This window comes from Cryptotermes secundus, unplaced genomic scaffold (assembly GCF_002891405.2).
Source record: "Cryptotermes secundus unplaced genomic scaffold, Csec_1.0 scaffold156, whole genome shotgun sequence".
Classification (NCBI taxonomy): Eukaryota; Metazoa; Arthropoda; class Insecta; order Blattodea; family Kalotermitidae; genus Cryptotermes; species Cryptotermes secundus.
Window position 1 is genome coordinate 109,818 of NW_019727089.1, and position 25,477 is coordinate 135,294.

General features: G+C 34.1%; 1 protein-coding gene across 11 annotated transcripts in view; it reads left to right on the forward strand.

Annotated features, from left to right (window-relative positions):
* The window catches only part of LOC111864305 (titin), a gene marked incomplete at its 5' end in the record, with an annotated part of 253,509 nt that overhangs the window by 104,884 nt on the left and 123,148 nt on the right, over positions 1-25,477 (forward strand). For all 11 annotated transcript variants that reach the window (XM_023851449.2, XM_023851450.2, XM_033751371.1 and 8 more), the window contains 7 exon segments: positions 2,628-2,732; positions 3,375-3,557; positions 3,666-3,810; positions 4,199-4,268; positions 4,358-5,485; positions 12,727-12,793; positions 22,426-22,479. In XM_023851449.2, the coding sequence (XP_023707217.2) occupies positions 2,628-2,732; positions 3,375-3,557; positions 3,666-3,810; positions 4,199-4,268; positions 4,358-5,485; positions 12,727-12,793; positions 22,426-22,479 (1,752 nt within the window).

Here is a 25,477-nt window from a genome sequence, read left to right on the forward strand (position 1 = left end):
TTGTTAGATTGGGTTGGAACATAAAGCTCCTTAAATGTGCTTCAAATGATCAGCAAGAAAGAAAAGTCATGTGCTTTTGTATATAATGCCATGTAGTCCAGTGAAAATCAACCAACCTTTTGGAAGAACATATTTATTTTCAAGGTCAAGTCCATGCTAGTTTCTTGCTTAGCTTACTAACCAACCCTGAAGATGGAAGCAGTGTTATTCCAAAATATTCTTTGACCTTGTATAGACTATGTGGCGTTATATCGTAGAAGATAGAAAGTTTTACAGCACCAATGACAGAACCTCAAATCCAATGATAATATCACATATCCATAAATATTCTCACAGAAATAAATACAGGTAACAATAGAAGAACTGCCATGTCTGTGTGATGGCCAGTAAACACCCCCCTCAAGAACTTGACAACAATATAAGGCGAAATTCTTTTCTGTGTGGTCCGCACCAAGCAAGTGCAAAGAACAGTAGGATGTCTATTGCCAGGTGAAAAGCTGTAAACACCTATCCTTAGCAAAAGGAGACGGTGTTTTCCATGGGTTCCATGCAGAGGAGTTATTTTGAAGACAGTCGGCTCTATCAGTCAGTCAGTTCCCGGTAGGAGATAGCCACCATAAGTTCGTAGTTGAAGAAAAACTAGAAGTCAGTCTGTTAATACTTAACGTGCGATTTGAAGACTTTATGTGTGTTGTAGTGCAATGGCATCTGGAGTGTGACAGGTATTCTTCCTGTGATAAAATTCTTTGCCAGAAAACAGATAGGGAAATCTTTTGCAGAGGAATAGCCATTGTTTAGATCTGTTACCTAGCAACAACTAGTTAAAGCATATATGGAGGACTTCATTTAGGTGTTATAATCACAGTACTCTTGAAAATATTATAATTATTTGTAGCTATGGCTAGTGAATATCCAAACCTGCATCTTTAGTCACTAATACACATGACAGTAAGCCAGAAACTGTTCAGTGAACAACTTTCTAACATGTATATGCCCTCTTGTGTAGTGCACTATATTCTAAATAAAGAACTTTCCCTTATTTGCTTGCTTTATATTCTCTCTATCCTTTCATCAAAAGAATGGGTGGATTGTTGAATGAGTATGGTGATCAGAAACCACCTGAATACATTTGGAGTTATTTAGAAACATGTATTCCATCCTTTCCTTGGAAATTGAGCATTAAATTAATAAAATTTTAACGGAGCAGATTGGTGTAGTGGTAGCACTCTAGACTTATCTTTGGGATGTGCTCAGTTCGACTCTCAGTTTGAACATCAACAATCCTGAGATTTTTCTTAGTTTTCCAGAGCTCCTCTAGGCAGGTGCTGGGATAGCACCTTGGTCCAAGACAAATTTCTTCCAAATATATTATGACATGAAAGCTGGAAAAGGCAGCCATTTCTAGGCAACAGCAACAGAAATAAGTTCTGTGGCAGTGAATCAGCATGCAACAACAGAGGCACTGCTGGAGAATAAACACACAGTAACAGAGAATCCATGAAAACAATATTTTCTTTGTGGTTCATGCCGAGACTATATACGAATAACTTGAAAAATATGAAATTTAAAGTGGGAGCTATGTACCATAGCTCATGTTCTTAGTCACTGATTTCGAACCTTGGTGGCTTGGGCTCAGTACCTGGCAAATTCATGTGGCATTTCTGTTGGACAGAGTAGCACTGGAGGTGATTTTCTCCCAGTACTTTTGTTTTGCCTGCCAACATATTTCAACCAACTGCTCAACATTCACTAAACATACTTTCTTCTGAACCTGTATTATCTCAATATCGATATTGTCATTAAATTACTGAATGATTAACTTATTTTGGCCATCAGGTTGCTTGCCCCTTCAGCAAGAGTGGAGAAGAATTCTTCATAGTAAAATGCATTTTTTTCTTCCCTTGAATTTCATGAAGTCACTTCTCTCTATAAACACACATACTGAGACCACCTTAAAATGTAATTCAAAATTGCAACTTTCTTTTTGTCAGTGTGCAGCTATCTGTTACTTAGCACAATGTTCTTGACAAAAATAATTATGTAAGATTTGAGGCTTTCATGGCGGTGACTATGAAGAAAGCAGTCTTCTGGGATTTGGCACCGTGTATACTCGTATGTTGNTATGTCACATCCGCCTAGACCTCAGTAATATGTTTATATGTTATTCTGTTAGCAAACAGTTTTATGTAGCGGTATTTATTTTAATGATTCACTTTACATTACAAGATGATTCCATCTTGAAAAACGTAATTATTCTCTGCCTACATTTCTGTAGTTTGTGTAACATCTACCTGAACATGGTCTTATAGAACTGAAATATGTTATGGAATTGATTATTTCTTATTGAAATGAAGTCTTTGTTTTGACAGTGTACAATGATCATTACAGTGTGTATTTATTTAAGTAAGTTACACAGCCATGAACACACATTATATGCATTACTCAATGCATTTTATCTAGTAACTATCCAGCTTCAGGCATTGCTAACATTAATGTTGTATGAAAATTCATGATTGTATACTAAATAAATATATTATGAAACACAGCCTTAAACTCATTAAAATATGTTTGTGTGTGTGTGTGTGTGTGTGTGTAATACAGCCTGAAGTACTATATTTATTTTACAGCTACCCAGTGTGTACCAACATTTGTTCAAGAAATTGTAGATGTCAGAGCTGTGGAACTTGAAACAGTGAAGTTTGAGTGTCAGTTCTCAGGCACTCCCAAACCTGGTAAGTATTATATTTCTTGACAGCCAACCCCCCCCACCTCAAAAACAGAGCATATCAAGGTTTCTTGAGATTAAATGCAGTTGTACCAAAGAACCAACAATGCTTCCTCAGATTCCTCACAAATGACAGCACCTGCAGATGCTATGAAAGCCCATTTTATTTTCTCTAAATGTTGGGATGTCACACCCTGGAACAGGGTCCACTGAGCCTTGTGAGGATAATTGAGGAGCTACTTGGATGGAAAAATAGCGGCTACAGTCTAGAAAACCGAGATTAATGGCTGTGGGAATCCGTTGTGCTGAACATGCGACACCCCTCTGTCCCCAAAATTTCGCACTAACTTTGCTGACAAGTGGCGGTCGCTCAGTTGGTATTGTTTCCTTGTAGACTAAAAGCCACACAGTTTTACAGAAGTATATTGGACCCTGACATAGACATAATTTCTAAACTTCCCATGATCCCTATAGTATCACTGAATATATGAATATCTTTTATTTGTGCTATGGGTTAAGAATAAACTACCAGACTTCTTGATTTAGGAAAATATATTTATTTATGTATTGAAATATTGCATAAAAAATATAAACAAATTATCGTATGTATTTTCCAGTAGGGAATTACATAATTTCTTTTCATTTTCAGACATCGTTTGGTATCGTAATGATAAGGCAATACGAAATACCAAAAATGTACAAATTAGAATAAAGGACAATAAGACTTCATGTACCATCTTGAAAGTGACCACTGAAGATAAGGGAACATATGTCTGTAAGGCAAACAGTGAAATTGGAACGGCAGTAACCAAAGCAAAGCTTGAAGTGAAAGGTAACTGTTTATTTAAAAAAACCTGAAAGTGTACATCATTCTGCTTATGTCTATATAAAATGTTGCTTTTTGTACTTTTAATGATTACATTTTAAGTTTATGTTACAGAACTGCCAGAGGAACAGAAGAGAGAACATGAAATTCAACAAGCCCGTGAAGAAAAAGAGAAGATTAAATTGGAAAAAGCAATGATTGAAAAGAAAAGGGAAGAGAGGCGTAAGAAGAAGGGGGTTTATTCTTATGAGTCAGGAAGGTAGTGTGCGGTTATTGTCTGAAATTCTCTCTACATGTTATTGATGAATTGCAGTAAATTTGAATATTGTTGTGATTGGTTTGTTCATTGAGAATTGCTGTTTGTGAATTTTAGTAAAAAAATTGATTTTAAGAAGAAGAGAGTGTATTAATATGTGCTGGTTTTATGTTCAAGACAGACTAAGAACATAAATATATTAAAATTATTTCTGAAATTTCCCAGATTTGAGAAGAATGTCGTTTCATGTCCACCATTTTCAACCTGAAAACCTAAATCAAAATTTTTACTGCTACATAATATTTTTGTCTCCTTTCCTCATTGAAGATGCCAGAAATATATAGAATTTAATGAACAATGGACTTTAACTGACTTGCTTAAAAATTTTCAGGGAAACTGCAGATGTTCAGGAAGTTCAGGTACTAGAATCCACTACACAGATTGCTGAAACAACTGAGAAGGTAAAGCTAATATTTATTTATTTATTTACACCTAATGATCATTATCCTTGATTGATATGAAGCTAACTTGGTTCTCATATTACTGGCAGGTTCAGGCAGAGAGGGTGTTGTCTGTTCAAGAATCTGTTTCTGTGTCAGCAATAGCTTCCTGCAAGAAAATTGATGATGAGACAACTGAGAATTTAGAAAAACCACAAGAGAAAGCAAAACAAATTATGCCTGTCCAAGAGCCTCTAACAGTATCTGAAACAAAACCAGAGGATGTGCTTGAAGATTTTAGATCTGAAATATCAAAACCCCAGGAAGTTGCAACAAGAACAGTTCCAGTCCAACAGCCGGTCACTGTGTCTGAAGTGCATGATGCAGTGCAGGCTAGAGAGCTTGTACGGAAGAAAGTAGAAGAGAAGGCTATGAAGGAGACTGTGTCAGTACAGGAGTCAGTGATTGTGTCCCAAGTCACATCTGAATCCACTATTGAAGAACTGAAGGAGAAACAAACAGAAGAAAAGGCAATTAGGAAGATACCCAGACAGAAATCTGTTACAGTGTCAGAGGTTCAATCTGAATCAACAGTAGAGGAATTGAAGCAAGACAAACCTATTGAAAAAGCACAGAGAGTGATTCCTGTTCAGGAATCAGTCATTGTTTCAGATATTCAATCTGAAGCAACTGTGAAGGAGCTGCAAGAAAAGAAACCAAAGACAAGGCATGCTAAACCAGAAAAGAAACCTGCAGTGAAAGAAACTGCAGTTGTAACTGAAGTAAAATCTTTGACTGCGGAAGAAATCTTAGAGGTAGAAGAAACCAAAATGGCCACTGAAGTGGAAGAGCTCTTGAAATTTGTGAGAGCCAAGGAATTTGGTCCAGGAGAATCTCCTCTACGTGAGTTAGCACAGATTGGATTCCTGGTGAGGCAAGGTGTGTCAGTCAATGAAATTACAACTCTGTACGAAGCTGACCGGTTCCCTGCCTTACGCACTCCCGAAGCACAGTCAGCTATGGTTCAGGTGGTGGAACGTGAAGGACAAGGTGCGCTCATCTCCCAAGTTCTTACTGAAGAGTCTACTGCTGATGAAGATCTTGTAGCTTCTACCGTTGGGTTCCGAGCATTTATGCGTATGGTGGAGATGAGACATGCTGCAGTGGAGGAGGTTATTACGCACTTTGCTCCTGAAGATTTCAGACCTGATGCATGGGAGACTTCTGAAGCAACTCAGGTGAGTTATGAACTAGATACTGACCTTCAACAATGATATTTAATTTTGGCACAATCTTGAAGTTCACTCCTTTTGTTTTTTAACCTTTAGCATCCTAAATTACTCCACTGCTGTACTCTTAAAAGTATGTTCCCAGTGCCCAGTATACTCTGCAGCATCACACTGCATTCATAATGTGTCTTCATGATTCAACAAAATTTCAGAGCTGCTGTCTCTGTCGGTCACATGTGTGGTTCATGGCTCACATGGTATAATTGTGTTACTATATCAGGAATATAAAGTTTCTGAAGTGCTTGCAAGTGGTCTGACAGAAAACAAAACCCATGCAAAATACTTGCTTCTGAATGAGAAGGAGGTCAAGGAAATCTCATATGTGACTGCTCTGTATCTTGGGCATACTTGTAGTTACATTTTCGGGTAGAAAGAAATAAGATTCCTATAACAACAGCTCATTCAATTCTTTATTACTGAATTCTGATTGTTACATTATGTAATGCAGACTTCATACCAAGATTCCTGTGTTTGCGTGTTACTTGTATTTTAGTGGCATGAGGTTCGGGACAAATAGGGATGGTTTACGTAAAAGATGTGTTGGGGTTTTCCACTTCTTTCCTGACAGACTGTCTGGCTTGTGAACTCAAATCAACAAGGACTCAAGTCCACTAAGCATTTTCTTGCTGTTTTTGCAGCAGCTCTTTAACTAGTCAATCATATACTATCACCAATATTTATACATCCATGATAAAGGCCTTTGACAGCAATTTGACTCAGTTATGCTTCATTTTGTCATAATCTTAGAGATGGAACCAGAGTTACCAGAATTCCAGAAGGAATACTGTTAAACTGTAGAACAGTTTCGCCAGTGTATATATTGTTATCCTCATGGTATTGAGATCGTACAGTCTGGTAGGCATATATCAATGTTTCAGAAGAATACACTGCCTACATATTCAAGGTAGAAGCAAGCAAAGTTGGGAATTTGACAGATTATAGAGATGCAGGAGGAAAGGAAAAGAGTCATGTTTGCTATGAGTATTTGTCTCATTTTTGGACTGGTGATGGACATGATGCCCATGAATGTAAAACCTTAATTTATGAGGACTACAACAGAATATATGTTTTGTAAGAAGGCCACAGAACTGCAAACATCTGCTTTATAAGCAGTGATGCTGTGGCAAAAGTAAACTTCTTGGAAGCCAGTAGGTAATATTATTAGCCATGAAGAGGAAATCAGTTGTGATGTTGTATCTGTTTCATTCAAACACAAAATAAGCATATACCTAACTTGATGTGAAAAAGGGCGATGATATCTTGCGTGCTGTATACCTTGGTGTAAGACAACCATAGGATTCACATGGCAGAGAGGTGAATGAAAGATGCACCTGTTAATTTGATTCTTTATGTCGGTCTCATACAAGAGTTTCTACCATATGCTGAAATATAGAAGTGATGTTTTACCCAAGTCATCATCAGCATTTTATTCACCTTAAGATAATTTTTATTTTATATTTTTATCATTGATGACTTTGTAGAACTGCACATTTTTAGAAAAGGGAACACAGCTTTATCTGAATGCTGTCACTTGTTTCATTCTGCGAACTAGTTTGGAGAAAATTTAAGTCTGGTATGATGAAGTTTAAACAAGCCTGCTTGATCAGTATTTGGTGTCCATCCTCATTTTGTACCAGAAGACGGACAGATTGAGCCTTCAAAGTGCTTTAGGCTTAATGTTAACTGCAGACAATGGTTAGTGTGCAGGGTATATCCTTGTCATAATACCACAACATTTCCAACAAGAATTGCATTATATTTTCTTTATTAACTGTTTAAATTAAAGGTAAAATAAAGTATCTCATTTTCAGCACATTTATCTCCCTCAGTAATATAAATGTTTTCATTAATCAGGGCTTTCACTAAATCAGTCAGTGCTCATTAAAATTAGTCAACAACTTTTGATAGTACTGATTTGAACATCATTTGCGTCAGTGGTATTTAATGCAGCCAGATTTTCATATTGAAGATAATGAGACCAGGTTTAAGGTGTCTTTTAAGATTGCCAGCCATCATATGTATACTTCTTATTGATTCTGACTCCATAACTTGAAAAAGAAACAGTTAAATGTTGGTATTAATTTTCTGAAAGTTAACAATCTCTTTATTTTTTAATTTTATATGCACGAGAAGTTGAATTGGCAAAATGTGATGTTACACTGGGACAGTTCATTGGCCATTGTTATTGCAATAAAATTGATAAAGAATGGGAGAGACATTTAGCATATGGGGAAAAAAATGAAATTTTAGTGAGGAAACTTTTGTAAATCATCAGCTTTATAAACCATGAAGAAAACAGGAGCATAACATAAAGCCTCATTTTAGATAATTAGGTTATGAGAATGTGAACTGGATTGAAGTGAATATTTCAATATGGATGAATTTGACATTAGCAGGTTTATGTATTTATTTTTATAGAGAGATAATTTGTCTCTCCATAACGGTTTGTTCTATATTTTTAAATATTTCATTTCATTTTGTTTATTTTCCATAGATCCATACAGTATATAACCAGGATGTGGAAATGGTCCTTAAAATATATATCAAAATAATCTTCAAAATATGTATACAAAATTGTATGGGTCCATTATTTGCAACAATAGATTAACATCAATTTTGCAGGTTGCAGATAGGAAAACTTATTACATCATAAAATCGCATATAATAATAATAATTTGATTCAATTCAATTCTTTATTATTAATGTGCCGAGTCAACAGCCGCAAGGCCAATTATAGACACAGCACAGTGCAGATGAATGAATTACATTATAGACAAACTTATTAAAAGTCAAATACAAATTACAGTTAAGTACTTGGAAGAAATAATAATGAATAAAAGTAAAAGTAAACAAACAAATAGCTGATAATTATGACAGTAATAATAATTTCATTATCATTAAACTAAGTGTTATTACAAATTGAGGAATGAAACATAAATATTTAATTAAGAAATGAATAGTATAGATTTTCAGAGGATAATAATAATATACGTAATTCATTTTATTTTACTGGACATGCAAATAATAAAATTACTAACAGTTATACCATATTTAAAATTTGTTTGGGTAGAACATTCCTGGCTCAATAATAATAATAATAACAATAATAATAATAAATTAAATTAAATTAATTTAAAACATGAGTTAAATAACTTACTATAAAAACATAGTCACAATTTCATGTAATCACTTAAATTACCAATTAGGTGTCTTCCAGCGTCACACATTTATAACCAGTTCTATGTTAAATGTTCATACAAGCTATAGAGGTGTAACAGCCCCTTCAATACATGTTTAAAACTGTACCATCAGCAGCCATCTTTGTTATGATTATCAATTAATGACAAACAGATCTGGGTTGTTAAAATTTTGATTCTAAATTTGTAGATCACATTAATAAGATTAAATAAAATATGAGCCATAATAATTTTAGATAGGACAACTGCAAAGATAATTTGAAAATATATTACAAATAATTACTGATTATTACTGAGCTGGCTCTGTTGTAATCTACATATTATGACCAATTATGCTGATAGTATTCCTTCATATGGTAAAAAGAGTAATAAAATAAAAATCTCCTCAGTGCTGCTTTGAAGTTTAACAGATAAGAAGCCAACATTTTTATTACTTGAGGTAGATGATTAAAGGCTTTAATGCCTGCTACATATGCACCTTTCCTGTATTTTGATAGATTGACAGTAGGTAAGTAAAGATTATTTAGGGATCTAGTTTTATATTTGTGAATCTCATTAATGGAATTGAAAAGATGTTTATTATTAATTGTAAATAAAATTAGTGCGTATATGAACTGAGAATGAAACATCATTATCTCCAGGTTCTGGAATAAGACTCACTTGGACCAGAATTCATAATAATTCTAATAGCCCCCTTTTACAGTATAAAAACACTGTTAGCGCAGGAAAAGCCTCCCCAAAAAATTATACCATAGTTCAAGATAGAATGAATGTGGGCAAAATAAATTAACTTTAATGTTTCTGGAGGAATTAAGTATTTTATATTTCTCAGTGCGTGACATGCACTGGAAATTTTATTGATAACATAATCAATATGCTGTTTCCATATGAGAGTATCATCAATGATTAAGCCTAAAAATGTCGTATCTGTCATATTTTTGGTTAAATTAGTCTGATCATAAGTAATTTGTGTGGTAATATTGCTCGTATAATGATTCATGGAACAAAAATCAACATATTGAGATTTATTAAAATTAAAAGTGAGCAAATTAGCATTAAACCATGAATTAATATCTTTAAAAGGTGAATAACGTTCATATCAAAGTCTAATTTTTTCATGCCTCTTACTATAATACTGGTGTCCTCTGCAAATAATACCATGTTATTATTTTTATTAATTAATTTTGGTATGTCATTTATATAAAACAGAGAAAACAGCGGGCCAAGGATTGAGCCTTGAGGAACACCACATCTGATTAATTCCCAATCAGAAAAGTTGCTATAATCAGTTCTGCTCCCTATTACAACTCTTTGATTCAAGTAAGATTCAATGAGTGATTTAAATTCTCCATCTATTCCATAGAATATTAATTTTTCCAATAATGATTTGTGATTAACACAATCAAATGCTTTCTGTAAATCACAGAAAATGCCTCCCACCAATAGTTTGTTATTCATCGCAGATAAGATGCTATCAATCAATAAAAAGGCTGCTTTCTCAGTCAAAGAATGTGATCTAAAACCATACTGTTCTTGAACCAGTAAATTATTTGTGTCAATATGTGTAATAAGTCTAGCATACCTAAGTTTTTCAGTTATCATAGAAAAAGAAGTTACAAGGAATATAGGCCTATAGTTAGATACATCATGAGTTTTCCCTTTTTAAAATAGTGGTCTGACTATGGCAAATTTCAATCTATCAGGGAAGACACCAGTGTTAAGTATTGCATTACAAATATGAGTAAATGGGGAAATTATAAATGGAAGGCTTAGTTTTAATATTTTATTGGAGATTTCATCGTATCCACTTGAATTTTTAGTCTTTAGTGTCTTAATAATTTTTGCGATTTCCTGAGTGAAGGAGTACTGCCATTTCATCTTGGTAAAAGGTCCGTTAAATGAATCTGCTAAGTGATCAGTTGGAGTAGATAGCTTCAGATTTGTATATATGTTATTATTTGAAATAATAGAATCAGCTATAGATAAAAAGTACCTGTTGAAAACATTTGCAATTTTGTTCCGATTCCTTATTAATTTCTTATCTACAAAAATAGAATGAATACCTTTTTCCTTTTTTGATATCCCTTTATCCTCATTTATTATTTCCCAGATACTTTTCATTTTATTATTGGAATTGAAAATAATTTTATTATAATATGATTTCTTTGCCACTATGATCACTCTTGATAATACTTTGCAGTATTGATTATAGTATATTTTAAGATCTAAATCATCACAGTGCCTGCTTTGCAAAAATAGTTCTCTTTTTCTTTTACATGAAATCATTATCCCTCTAGTAATCTAATTGTTATTAATCGTATTATGCTTGACTTTTTCTTTGGAAAGCAAGCATAAAAATATCTTAAATACATATTGTGAAAGTTGTTGAACATAACATTGACATTATTATTCCTGAAGATGTTGTTCCATTGTTCCCAACTTAGTAAATTTTTAAATTCCTCAATATTATTCTTATTGATATCTCTAACAAAAATAGGTCCAAAAACATTATTGGAGACAGTAATACTCTTAAATGACGTAAGCTGAGCATCATGATCAGATAGACCATTAATACATGGCTTAATGCTATAGCTTCGTCTGTTATCAATAAATATATTATCTGTTAATGTAGCTGAATTATTAGTAATTCTTGTGGGAAATTGAACCGTATCTATAAGGTTGTAGGTATTTAATAAGGTATATAGTTTGATTTCCTGTTATTATTTTCCAAGTAATTGATATTTATATCCCCACATATTATAAATTCTGAGTTATATTTGAGGAGAGAATTTAGTACACAATCCAGTTTAAGAAGAAATCATAAACACCTAATGGGGATCTATATATACAAAGGACAATTATCTTTCCCTCGTTTAGTTGTGCTTTAATAGCAGTGATTTCATATCACGTTCCTTGCGATATTTTTGTAGGTTTAAAGGAATGAAATTTAGATCCTCTTGGACGAATATGCAAACACCACCATTTTTAAATTTCTTCCTGCAATAACCAGAACCAAATTTGTATTTAGGAATATGCATGACATCCATTTCCTGGACATTTAGGTGATGTTCTGATAGACAAATTATACTAGGTTCATCATTTAGTAGAGAAATCATTAACTCGTTAATTTTACCTTTTATACCCCTTATATTTTGATGAAATATCTTGAATTATCTAGTTATGTCATCACTCCTATTACACTTATTCCCTGAATACTTTGGTCTTTTTGAATTTGCATCTACCATAAAAATCCTTACTTCTTGAAATTTAGTAACTCTGCTGGTATGAAAACTTACTTTTATCACTTCATTTACCAATCCTCACACAGAGGTGACCAGTTTAGACCAGGTAACATAAGTAGAATTTGGATTTGGGCTCTGTTGATGCGATGTTAAGCAAACATTATTTATTATTTTTTTGCTTGCTTGGGCCACTGATTATTTCATTTCTATGAAGAAGGTTTGCTATAGTATGTTTGTAATGAAGAGATACAAGCAGTGATTTGAATCTTAATAGTGTGCATCATGTATGTCATAAATAAGATATATAAAAGTGTATATGGTATGCAGTCTACACAACAATATTCTGTATTTAAAAACAAAGAAGATACTACTGTATCAACCTTTGCTTTTATTATGTTTTTACAGACGCAATATGTTTCAACCCTTACACTGGGTCATCATCAGTCATAAATACAGTGATTTGAATGATTGTATTTTTCTGAAACAGTGGACAGATGTGATGATCTAACTGTTTTTCTTATCAATAGACAAGATTTATATATATTTTCTTCATTTATCATATTAATTAAGGTATCATACAGATTATACATTCATTTCTTACAATTAAACCACCACTTCAATTACATTCAGTCTTGTAGGCAAGAATATGCTTCTGCGTGTTAAATTTCAAAACCATAACTGGACTGTGTAGTTGCAATTTTATGTTCAGACTTTATTTCTGTATTAATTTTAATAGAAGTGTATTTGACAGGTTGTCACCAAAGATTCAACAGCTGAGAGAGTGGAATTTACAGAACAAAGAGAAGTGCATTTTCAAGGTACGAATTGATTGGGAATATGATGAATTTCTTCCCTGTTATTGACTAATATGTAATTAATTTATTAATGTTGCTAAGTATTACAAATTTATCCAATATCTTAAATGAAAATTACCACATACCACACTGTGGGTGCTTGTGAACAGTAGTACAGAGATTAACGAAGATGTACTAATGCTCTTGTGGTAAGACAATAGAAGTAGATAAGTGGTTTTGCAAATGTAGACATTATTTTTAAAATTTACAGAATGATGCATTGTAATTGTTATTTTCATGGTTGTTTGTACATTAACTCTCTTTTGAAACTTAAGCCATTGTTTGATTTGTTTACCTAACTTTATAGTTTTTGAAGTATTTGTATTATAATTGTATACACTAATATAATGGCAGAATGGCAGATCCTGTATAATAACTGAAGTTATTATGCGAACTTTATCTACCGAAGAGCACTGTAATGGTTAGCGATTCTCTACATTGTGTGTTCAGTTTGGTTATTGGTTAGTTTGTTATTTTAAATGACAATTTTTGTGTATTATTACAACTTAATATAACAATGTGAATGCTAGCTTTCATATTAGCATGAAATGATTGAACACTTTCTGACCCATTATTCACATGCACAAATATGTTCATTTGCTTAAATTGGCATCTGATACCTCTTCCCATCGTAACTCTGAACCCATCTAATGATAAGTTACCCACAGTGGAAGTATTTTGTTTATTTTGTATGTGATAATCCATAACATTATGAATTATGTGATGTTAATAAGGACATAATCATAAATGTCAGGTTTGTTTTTGTTTTAACAGCAGGAGTGGAACCTGATGTTGGACTCATGTACATGTTCCTACCCCACTTCAAGAAGTGTGTGTTGTCCCAGTGGATCACATTACTAATACTGTGTGTGCTAGTTCTGAGACTGTTTCTTTGGCTACTAGCATTCGAATTTGCCAACAGACTTCTAACATAAGCTCACAAAACCATTCCAATCAGTTGTGATAAGCATTTGTACTCAACTTTAAGTCATGTAATATTGTCTGACATTCCAAACCTGTACATCCAATGATACCATTTTTTTGAATGCAAGGTTCCATTTTAATTATTCAGTCCTCCAGCGATGTCTTCACAACATTAGATCTTGATATTGCTAGTCTTACATTGAAGTTACCATAACAGTTATGGATTGATGATCAGATTGTTTTTTATTTCTGTCCTAACAAATCTCTTGTTGCTAGAAAATCTGTATGATTGCATTTGGTCAGTATAGTAGATACTTTTGATTGTACTGCAGAAATACAAGTATAAATTGAACATATTCCACAATATTTAAGATTTACAGAATACTAGTAATCCAAGAAGTAGCTGTTGAATGCTCATATCAAAATGCCAAGGTGAAAGAAATTTTTGCCCTTAATGCTTGTACGTCACAGTTGTTCTTGGACATGTGAGGTATTAATCTTAACTTTCTGCCTTTTAGTTTTTTATTGTCTCGTCAGATAATATTTAACATGTTCAATGTCCATATCTTGCAATAGCTGTAATAATAGTTCTGACAATTTAACTTTGAAAACGTTTTATGAGAGAACCTAATAACATAGCAAAGAAAAGCAAGAACATTTACCAGAGAGTTAGTTTGTTTTGAAAGCTGACAAAGGAGAAGAATAAAAAGACAATTTGGCCACACATCTTCTCATTAGAGTCACAGTGTCTCAGTGTGAATCATGTAGTAGGTATTGTTTCTTGTCATTATTTCAACAAGTTTTTGTTCTGAAATGAGTCACTGCCTTCTTCAACTCACTAAGTTTCTTAACTTCATAAAATAGATTTTAACCTTTAAACGCCGGACTTCGAAATAGTGGTAAGCTTGAGCTGGCCGGAGTTTATTTAAATGCCCGCTGTTGGTGCGCGTTTAAATGCCCGTTGCTACTCTGTGTTTAAATGTCCGTTCCTATTACGCGCTTAATCATTTTTAAGCGTTGTGTTTAAAAATGCTGTATCTTGCTTAATTTTTATGATAAATGGATGGTATTAACTTTGTTTATATCAGCAAAGAACATAGTGTTGCATATTATAACGGAAGATTTGAAAATTTTAATACAAAGTGTTATACTCTATTTTCAATTTTTTTGTTTTAATTTTGATGCGTACTGCAAAAATAGTTTCCCAGTTTTTCACAGAGTTATTCTGCATTATAAATTCATTTCTGTTTGTAACACTTGACGAATTTTAGCAGTCCCTGGTGTCATAAAACAGATGGAAGCAATAAAATCATTTGGTCTTCTGCTAGCCCTGCTTACACTCTTCGGATTTTCGAATCTTTTGACTGATGGACAGAAGAATGAAAGCATGGCTATTCAAGAGAAAGCTAGAGGGGTCCCTTCTTCAGTGCTAAGATCTTCCGTTAGCGCTGCAAATTTTATTGCCCCTTCTATTTGAATGAGCAGACAGCTGCATCGTGGCTAAGATACAGAGTGCGATCTGTTTTCTGTGCATTCGTAGTGAAATCAAATACTGTAGTATAATTTCAGCCTATATATACATCAAGCAGGTAATAACAAAAAAGGTATGTACATCGAATTTTACAATATATTTTTAACATACCTATCTGCAGAATCTGCAATAAAATTACTGGATCGTGGATAAGTTTTGGCATAACTCATATGTATTGTTTATTTGCTGTTGCTAATTTAGGTATCAATTTAATTCCTCTATTAGGGTTTTACTCAAGTCTGTCTGGTAATTAATACATTTAAAAATAAATAGTTAGGACTGTTCATGTGCTTCCACTAGTGGCGTGTGCGCGTGATTCCACTAGCGGAGTTTAAATGCCTGACTGGCACAAACGGGGCACTTTGGCCATGACGACCTTACTCATGACTGGCACAAACGGGGCACTTCGGCACTTAAAGGTTAATAGATTCAGATCAGTGGTTAAAAAAAATCTGTATTCAAAACTCTCAGAGCTGTGGAACAAATAAGTCAGGGGAGTTAATTCAGAAAGCAAATATGTTCATTGATAACTGTTATGCTCCCAAATGAATATTTGCATTGTTGGCCTGAGCAAACCAATTGGTCACATCACAGTTGAACATTGAAATTAGGATATTTGTTGAATTTTCTAAAATTTTTTCTAATTGCATTGTTAATTACTTTGCATTCAATAAAATGTTAATTATATGTATCATAATAGTTTACATATATTTGTACAAGTGTGCAGTTCATGTAATTACCATGTATATTTTTTATACTTTTGAATGAAAATAACATAATTTTAGATTTTGTGTTCTAATACTAATGAGTTGATGTAATAATTTTTGTTATCCTTGTGCATGTGCTTCATTTGGGTGTTTTAGTTTTCTAGTATCATGGGCCAAAAAGAGAGGTGGAATCATACAAGCCGAAGAACTGGTTAAAGAAAATTGTTACAAGAAACTTCTGCAGTAGTAAATAAAGAACGCAGTAACACTATACATAGATTTCCATAGTTTTGAGACAAAGAATGAAAAATGTTCTTTCCTTGCAAACAGGATTGCATTATTTCTGAATTTATAGACCATAAATATGAGGTAAGAAACTGCATAGGTAGTTCTGTAAAAAATATGGATGATTGAATTATGCAATGTTATTTGCATGAAAGAGATACTGCACCTGAATATGTGATGTATACAGCATGAAAGGTAATGTACTAAAAGCAGATAAATTGTAGTTCCACCAATCTTATATTTATAATAAAAACTCAAGACTTATTTTATCTGTAAATTAACAAAGGGGTGTATTCTACTAGCGAGAAATATAAATTTAGTTAAGGGAGAAATATTGTTGGCACCATTCTAGTAAGTTATAGCTGAAGTCACGTCATAACTGAGCTTGGAAAGAGACTTTTTATTTTAATTTAATTTGGCAGACCTATAGATATTGGACATTCAATTTAGAGTTCTGGCAGTATAAGTGCTATCATTTTACTTCACTTATTGCAGAAGTGAATTTAATGTAAACAGTACTGTTATGTCACTCTTTGTACTTGTATGTGGACTAACACATGAATATTAATATGAATTAGACAGATGTGATAGTATTTCTTGTAGATGTTACATTTTTGTGAATGTCATGCAGCTAGTATAAAGCTTACTGTGCTATGTAAATAGTTGAAAAATATATGTGTTTCTGTCATGATTATATTAACTCTTATTGAAATTTAGTTCCTATGCTCGTGTCCACTGAGAAGCTTTGTGCCAAGGCACTATTGTCTACACCTAATGGACTTAACATATTTTGAATAACCAGTCTGAGGAAGGAATTATATAGCTGGAAAATATGAAGAAACAATATAATGTATTGGTAGGAAGCACAAGAGAATGATTCATATGAGTTAGTGTATGAGGAATATGATGGGAGTTGGTGCTCAAGGTTGGTGTTGGAGGGACAGCTTTATGGACATATGGGTGTGAGATGAGATTTTGCTCATAATTTGAAATTATGTTTTAGTTTTTTAAGATCTATGTGCTTTTAAAGAAATTGCATTTATGACGTCTCTTATTACTAAGAAGAATTGTTGTATTATCTCTGTTAAATAATGAGCAAACACTAAGAGATGTTCTTTAAATTCAAACGAATTAGTTTGGAATTGTCACTTTTGAAGAAAAGGAACACACATCTCTTTAAAAGTAGCAGTAAATTTAAAGCACAAAAAATGATTGGTAACTTCCATAAGAGTTAATGCTACAATTCCATGTTCTCTAGAAGTCCTCAGAAAAACTACAGGAAATTTCTTGACATTTTTAACTCTCTAAGGGCTGCGTTCATTGTAATAATTTCTACAGAATCGTGCTCTCAGCCAGACTGTTACACATGTTTTTAGCCTGTTTTGTTTATTTTGATTTTTTATATTATATATCCTATTTATACAAATGGCTAGCTTTGTAGCAGCACTTTATATAGATAAATGCACTATTTTATAGTGGCTGATTTCAAAAGAAGCAGAAGAAATATACCTTACATATTAAAATGTTAAAGATAATTCATTGTACTCATCTCATGACAGGCACATTGCAGAAAAAACATACAGACCATACCATTTCATTTAGTGAGACCAGTCCTTGGAAAGAAATATGAAGCTGTCAGTAGCCACAAGGGTTTGTGTTGGGGGTTGAGGGGTAGGCGATTGGAGATTGGTGTATATTCTGAATTGAGAGCTGAAGGAGAAAATGGTTTAGAGAGAAGAATATGGCAGTCAGTAGGGGCTGATTCTAGGCACCGCATTCCAACCTAGTGTGTGAGCTGTGGCAGTTACTAGTACCACACACATTATTTTCGTGGACCTCTCTATTTATTCTCAACACTTTCTCTAACACAGTTTCCAGAGGATGTTACATGCGACAGTAACAATTCATAATTAGATTTCTTTTTTTATTATATTTTTAGTATTTGTCATGAGTCACAGTTGGTCGTTTTGGAAGTATACTTTAATACAGAAATATGGTATTGGTTTAAGAAATTACTGTGCAGTCTTATTATATTCAACATTTAAAATATTTGTTAACTTTTTGAATTAAATGAATCAAATTCCAAAATTTTAACAAAAGGACTCTCAACAATGATTTAACACCACTTTGTGATCACAGATATATTACATCTGCAAATCTTTGGCCACATTTGCATTCATGTGGAGGGCATTTTAAAATTCCTCCTCCTGCCTGCATTCTAGAAGGAACTCAAAAACCATTGAACAGGTTTTCATGAAATTATATTTTGGAGGGGGGGAGGAGGCTTGCTAAACTGTCAGTATAGTCCACTCATAGTTAAATCAGGCAACGTAATGGACACATTACATGAAGACCTACTTGCATTTTTACATGTATCTTGGATATAACTTACTGTTGAATATTCAGTATTGAAATTTGCGCAAAGGGGAGGCAACTTCCAGTCACCCAAAGCACCGAGATCAATACTGGAACCTTGTATGCCCTTAGTGTTGTTTGAGCTCTTTAAGAACAAAAACTGTGCTGATTGAGATCTTTTGTCCATGTGGATTCAGAAGTCACATATCTGTGCCCAACTTAAGTCAGCCATTAACATAATGGCCTATTGGACTGCTTGCAGTGGGGTATCTGAGCAGCCCTTTGCCATTCACCAGATGAGCCCCAGTTTCTTTTCAAGAGGTTTTCTTTTCCTGGCCAGCGTCTACTGATCAGGCTGCTTCTGCTTCTTGATGGATGTGCTGCTCACTCCTATCAAGGGACCTGTTTCGGTCCTACTCTCATGGCCCACTCATCAGAGACCTGAGAGAAGATGGCTGCTTCTTCTGAGCACCTGAGTGACCAACAGGTGGACCCTCCCTTACCAGTGAAAAATCTTACCTTGGATTACTGATGGTGGGACATCTAGGATTATGCACTCTCTTTTATCAGTGGGGTATCAGAGGTCCCAATGCTGATCACGGCTGTATCACATCAAAGTTCCAGCCAAGGACACAGGCCCATTTCTTTGCTAGACCAATTCTCCTTCGTAGTAGTCAGGTTACTCACTCCTCTCAAGAGACGTAGGGCTCGCCCTTAATGGACCCCTCATCAGATCCCACATGAGAATCTGACTGTCTCTCCACATAAGCAAAAGAGCCCTTCAGAGCAGGGCCAGATAGCGAACTCCCAGAGCACTGATGGCAGGGATCCTGCAGCCACCCTCTGTCTTTGTGCAGCAGACAGCTCACCTGATTCCAGCTAGACTCATAAGCAAATCACAGCCCCTAAGAGGGGAATCCTCCCACCAGCCTGTTTCCTCTGCTAGTCTGTACAGATTACTCACCCCCGCAAAAGATCCCTTTCAGTCTCTCACCCAGTGAGCCTCAGAGATTTTTACTGCCTCTTCACTGCAGTAGAAGAGCAGAATGCAGAAAGAGAATCCCCCATCCCTTCACTGACATCAGGGAGACTTCAGTCACCCCTGCTATGTGCTCCAGGGATAGCAGAGCACACACCACTGGTCTTGGCCGGACCTTGGCTCCTGAGAGGACCCTTGCATCCTGTTCCAGGCTTTCCTGTTCTTCCTGATGGTCAGATTACCAACTTCCATCTAGAGGCCTCTTTCAGTCTTCGCCTCTATGGACCACCTATCATAGCTCCTAAGAGATCAAGTCATTCCCATTGCAGCAAGTGAACCATCTGATGCAGGAGGAGTTCTGTAAGAGCAGGAGACTACATAAGTGGTCCCTCTGATGCAGAGGGAAGTTTCTTCTCTGGAATAGCAACAATGGGGAAACTTCAGCGAACCTCTGTCATTTGCCAGCAAGGTCAGAAGAGCTTAATCACTGTCTTAGCAGACTAAGCTAAAGCTGAGCCTGTAGTTCCTTTAGGAGAGCATTTGCTTTCTTGGCCATTTCTTCTGCCAGCCAGTCCAGTTCTCCTGAATGTACAGGTTGTTTGTTCTAAGAGCAAGCCTCGCCTTTAATGAAACTCTTGTTAGAACTTAACAAGGTTTTGGCTGCTGGAAAGGAAAATTAGTTACCCCCAATTTTATGGTGTTTCAGATAATTAAACATGCAGGAGTGAATGTGGCAGAATTGTTATGCTATGCTTAGCTTGTTAAAAGTAGATATGTATACAAACTTCAATGAAAATGCACAGCATTTCTCAGTGTGTTAGTGACAGGATTCTGAACAAGAGGTTTAATTTTTAGTTAATCTCTTAATTGGAACCTCCTCACCCAGTAAGTATGTTATAAGTTTTGAGGTTTTCAAGGTGGTGATTGCTGAAATTGTGGTCATATAAGATACTCAAATATGTTTAGTTCTTATTGTTATGCCTTTCAGTTAATGAGCGATGTCACAGTAAAATGGCACACATTTCGTTGTACAACCTATATATTAAATTTAAATCATGATAAACAAACGCAGATGCACAAACATAACTCCTTCAATCTGGTATGTTTGTATGTCTGTATATGTATCTTATGAAAGATATCCCTTTCTTTTCAGCAGTCTTTGAACCATCCTAGTTATTGTATGTCCTGGTTGATGTATGTTGGCCTGATTTGGAAACTGTTTCAAAATTGCCCCACTTCATGGAATAAGTGTTGTATGGCATATAAAAAGTTGTTTTGTGTCTGTCTAATATCTAAAGTGGCTGAACTGAGTGCAAACAACAGAGGGAGATCAGAGTTTAGTAAAATGGTGCTTGATCAAAGACTTTTGGTGTAGACAGAAAGTAATTTTGGTTTCTCAGCCGTTGAAGATTTTTTATTATGATATATATATTATATTGTATTATTAATGGCAGGAAAACAGTAATGATCATATGATGGGTAGAATTAATGATGGAACTTTTGACAGTATAGAAGTTTGAGTTTATAAAATTGGTTTTATAGTAGGGTATAATTTGGGGGGGGGGGACTAGAGCATTAGGAATAAACTGTTCGGAAGTTACATTTGTGTGAATTCTGAAGTAAAATTGCTCCAAAGTAACACAAACACAAAGCATATTGTATAGGCATTTGAGATGAGTTTTAACATCTGTAAAATTCTCTGAAGTACAGTAATTTATTGTGGACCCATGTGATGAGCAGAGAATGTACCTGAGATTATTAATTTGTATAAATTTCAATTGTGAGGTGATTTGTAACATGGTTTGAAAATTATATGCTCATCACATGGCATGAAATTTTGTTTCAAATGAATTTATATTTCATGCTTCCACTTATATAGTAGCACAGTGAAAAGACTGATCCTTTTGACATCATCTCTGCAGTGTAAAAGGAGATGTTGCTGTCATTAAAAATTTAAAAACATCAGTAAATACTTTTCTTTTCAAATATAAATCTACAATACAAAATTTGACATCGCCAAAAATTTGTTTAAGAAAATTATAAAACTGAGTGCCGTGACATTTTAAAATTACATATTACACATCATGGGATATCGGGCCAAAATATGACCCCTCCATATCAAAGACATAATACAGTTACAAAACAATATAAAACATCTCTAAAGCACTGAACACTAGTTTGTTATCTCTTGACAACATCCATATTATTGATTATGGCATACCTCTTAGCACTTTTTTTTTCTGTTTTAAATCTATAAACTTTGAATCTTAGCCCAGAGGTTGGCTGCTCTTAGAGGCTCTTTTATGACTTTCTAACTCTCCAGCAAGATTCTTGAATAATATTTTAAAATGCAATGACAGTTTGCACATCCCTTGGAATTAAGCATTCTCTATGGTACAGTCATTTTCCATTACACACTATTTGACCTCTGCAGTTAACAGAGCATTATGAAATATGCAAAGTTAGAACGTTGTACATCCATATCCTGTGATTGACCCTTTTCTGGGATAGTTCTTAATATCACAGGTTTGAACTTAATTATGCTTTGGCCATTGGAGTTCAATGTTCTGATATTTTCTGGCCCTAAGAGGAAATTTCATAGCACTGAAAAGACCTGCACTTTATGAAGTATTCCCTTATTCATTAAATATATATGGTGGCACAAAGTAATGTGTATGGAGCAAAAAATGAACACTGTTTACAGCTAAGGCTATAACTAAAAATTAGAATTATGTATTGTACTAATGAAGATCAATTATGTTGCAGAAAGTATATTAGGAATGACTTTCACTTAGTGTTATTTTTTACATTGCAGAAAGAAAGAAAGTAACAAAGAAGACCAGGACAACTCAAGAGGCAGAAACAGAAGGTTTGATAAAGCTAACATTTATTTATTTACTTCCTTACTTATTTTAGAATCCTTCAAATGAATATCAGTAAAAATATAATTTGTCTTTAACAGAGAAGACTAAAGTATCACATACTAGCAAATTAAACTAGCAGAAAGTAGTATATAGGCTCTTATGCCAGATAGTTCAGTTCAGGTATTATTTTCAGAGTTCTAATGATGTGAAATACCTGATAATCACTTCAGAATGAAGTAAATACGCTGACAAGGGCACTGCTATTTCTGAAGTGCTGAATTCATATTCCCATCATAATGGGGTTTACATTTACTTAACATTTTTATTACATTCCACTGATACTTATGTTTGAAGGACATAATATTCATAACAGTGCATATGTATTAGGTTTATTTATACAATTTTAAAAACTGAATACCATTCAGTAATTTTGGTGTTAAACATGCTATTTATGAAATCAGTGAAGTCAAGATATTGTCACGTGACATGACAAATAACTTCACGCTAGTCTGGATCTTAGGGAATTTATTGTACACTCGCTCTTACACTTACACAGTTCACATTTTCACAATAACTGCCAACTGCAATATCACAATTACTTCTGCTGTAGTCACTTCCTGGCTTCAACTGTCTTGATTCCATTCAATCAACAACTCATACTGCTAGACTTCAACTCATACTAGTAACTCTCTGGTCTAACAAGTCAAAGTCAAAGTCCAATTGCGACTGACGGTCAGTCAGTCAGTCAGTAAGTCTTGGTTGGGGCTCATGACCAGATATTAATTATTAGACAGTTACGGTCTTGTTTCTGTGGGCCACCTTCTCTGACGAGAGGACGGGTCTGTCTTTTGTATATGCTGCTGGCTCTTGCCAGAGCAGTCTTACTCGGGTCCAAGTCCCTTGGGACTCACAACCAGAAATGATGGGACAAGTGCCTCAGTATATAGGGAGATTATGTTAAGAAATAAAAGCATTTTTCAAATCAGTACTCTTATTTGTTTAAGTTCTCTATCCATTTGTAACTTACTCATTTACTTACTGTCGTATATACAAATACATACATACACACATACAGGATGTTCCATTAGGAAAGGTCAACATTCTGATATGTCATAGTACTGGACATTCTAAGCATTATAAACTGTTTGGATCTGTACTACAAAATAGCTCTATCTTGGAAACCGTTCAGAATAGGACATGTACATATACGCTTTTTGGTTAGAATGACCGATACTGTGACCTCCCAGAATATTGACCTTTCCTTCTGGGACAGCCTGTGTATACACAACTTTTAAACCTGAAGAACATGGCCTACCACAAATTTATATGGGTAGAAACACAATATTTCCATCAAGACAGTAACATGTAATGTGCATTATACAGTATAAAGTTATTTCATTTTATGCTTAAAAATAGAGTAATGCTGTCCCCAGAGCTTCAAAACATTCTAAATCTGTCAGATAATCATGATATCTCATGAATTTCCCCATGCTTTGGAATTACTTTTTAAGAATGCTGAGCTAATATGGGAGTAGAAGTGTGTAGGACCTTGTAATAGCTTTGCTTAAAATACAGTAAATTTTTATATTTTTGTGTGTGTTTTATATACATAATATTATCTGACGATAGCTGTGATTGAAACTGGAGATTTGCTTGTGAGTATTTAATGTGATTTCATTCCACAGCAATTTTTTATGCTTTAAGATATTGGCAAGCATTTGGATTAAGTTTTCCAGCAGGAGTAATATTGATCGCACTGTTCTAATTTTGTTTTAGATATTAGTAAACAATTCTGAATACATTTCTGTGCCACAAGGCTTGTTCTTTGGTAAAACAATCAAGTGGCTATTGTATGTATTGGTATAATAAATTTAAAAATATGTTTTGTTTGCTTCAGTATCCTAGCTTTATGTTCTTGGAAATAATATCCCTCTTAATCATTGAAATAACTAGAACATAATATGTTGCTAAGTGGATATTTTTTATTAATGGTATATATTAGTATAATAAATTTAAAAAAATGTTCTATTTGATTCAGGGCTGATTAAACCAATCTTTTAAATATTCTAGCTTTATAGGCTTGGAACCAATATCCCTGTTAATCACCGAACTACCAAGAACAGACCATATTGCTTATTTCTGGAGGTTTTTATCAATCATATCAAAGTGGTACAACAGAGTTCTGTTAATAGAATCGTTGTTTCACGAGTCTTTGACCGTTAATCTGTGAGAGTTCTGACTATTTTTAGTTACAGAAAGGAAATTATTAAAACATGAATTGATCAGTGCAAAGAATTATATAATATTATTTTTAGCATTTCATTTTATTTAGTGATTTATTTCCTTGGCACTAACAGTTCTAGAAGAGCATTACTTAATTATATTTGCAGAATGTGCATTTCTCACAAACTACTCTATGCAGTTGTCTACAAAATCATTAATACAACTTCAGTGACATTCCTTTCTATCTGTTTGATGAGTTATGAGTTGCAGAAAATGAATTTAGAATAGATTAAAATTTTAGTAATTTCAGTTGTAGTCTAGTGCTCGGAGGCTAAAGTGTGTTGCTGCTTATTGACTTCTGTCTATCTTTTTTTCCAGTTTCATTTTCCAACTCTGTCATTTAGTTTGTCTGCAGCCTTATTATTTAATGATCTACTGGTTTGACCTCCATAACACTAAAGGACACTGACACTTACTGTAATTGTAACACGAACACACCTTTCTATATTTGTATATTTATGCCTTGTTAATGCTTATTTGTTGCTGCTTTTGTATGGCTTCTTTTCAAGAATTTAAAACATTAGGTTTGAACTGTCACTTACATTTGAAATAGAGGTGAGTATTTTGTGTATCTAACTCAGTGTATGATACAGTACTTTGCTTGTAACCTGATAGACCACATGGATTTTAAATATATTAGAACATATTTTTAAGATAATCAAATTTTTATTAGTTCATTGAAATATTTAGTAGGTTATTGTTTGAATACTTTTTGTTGTA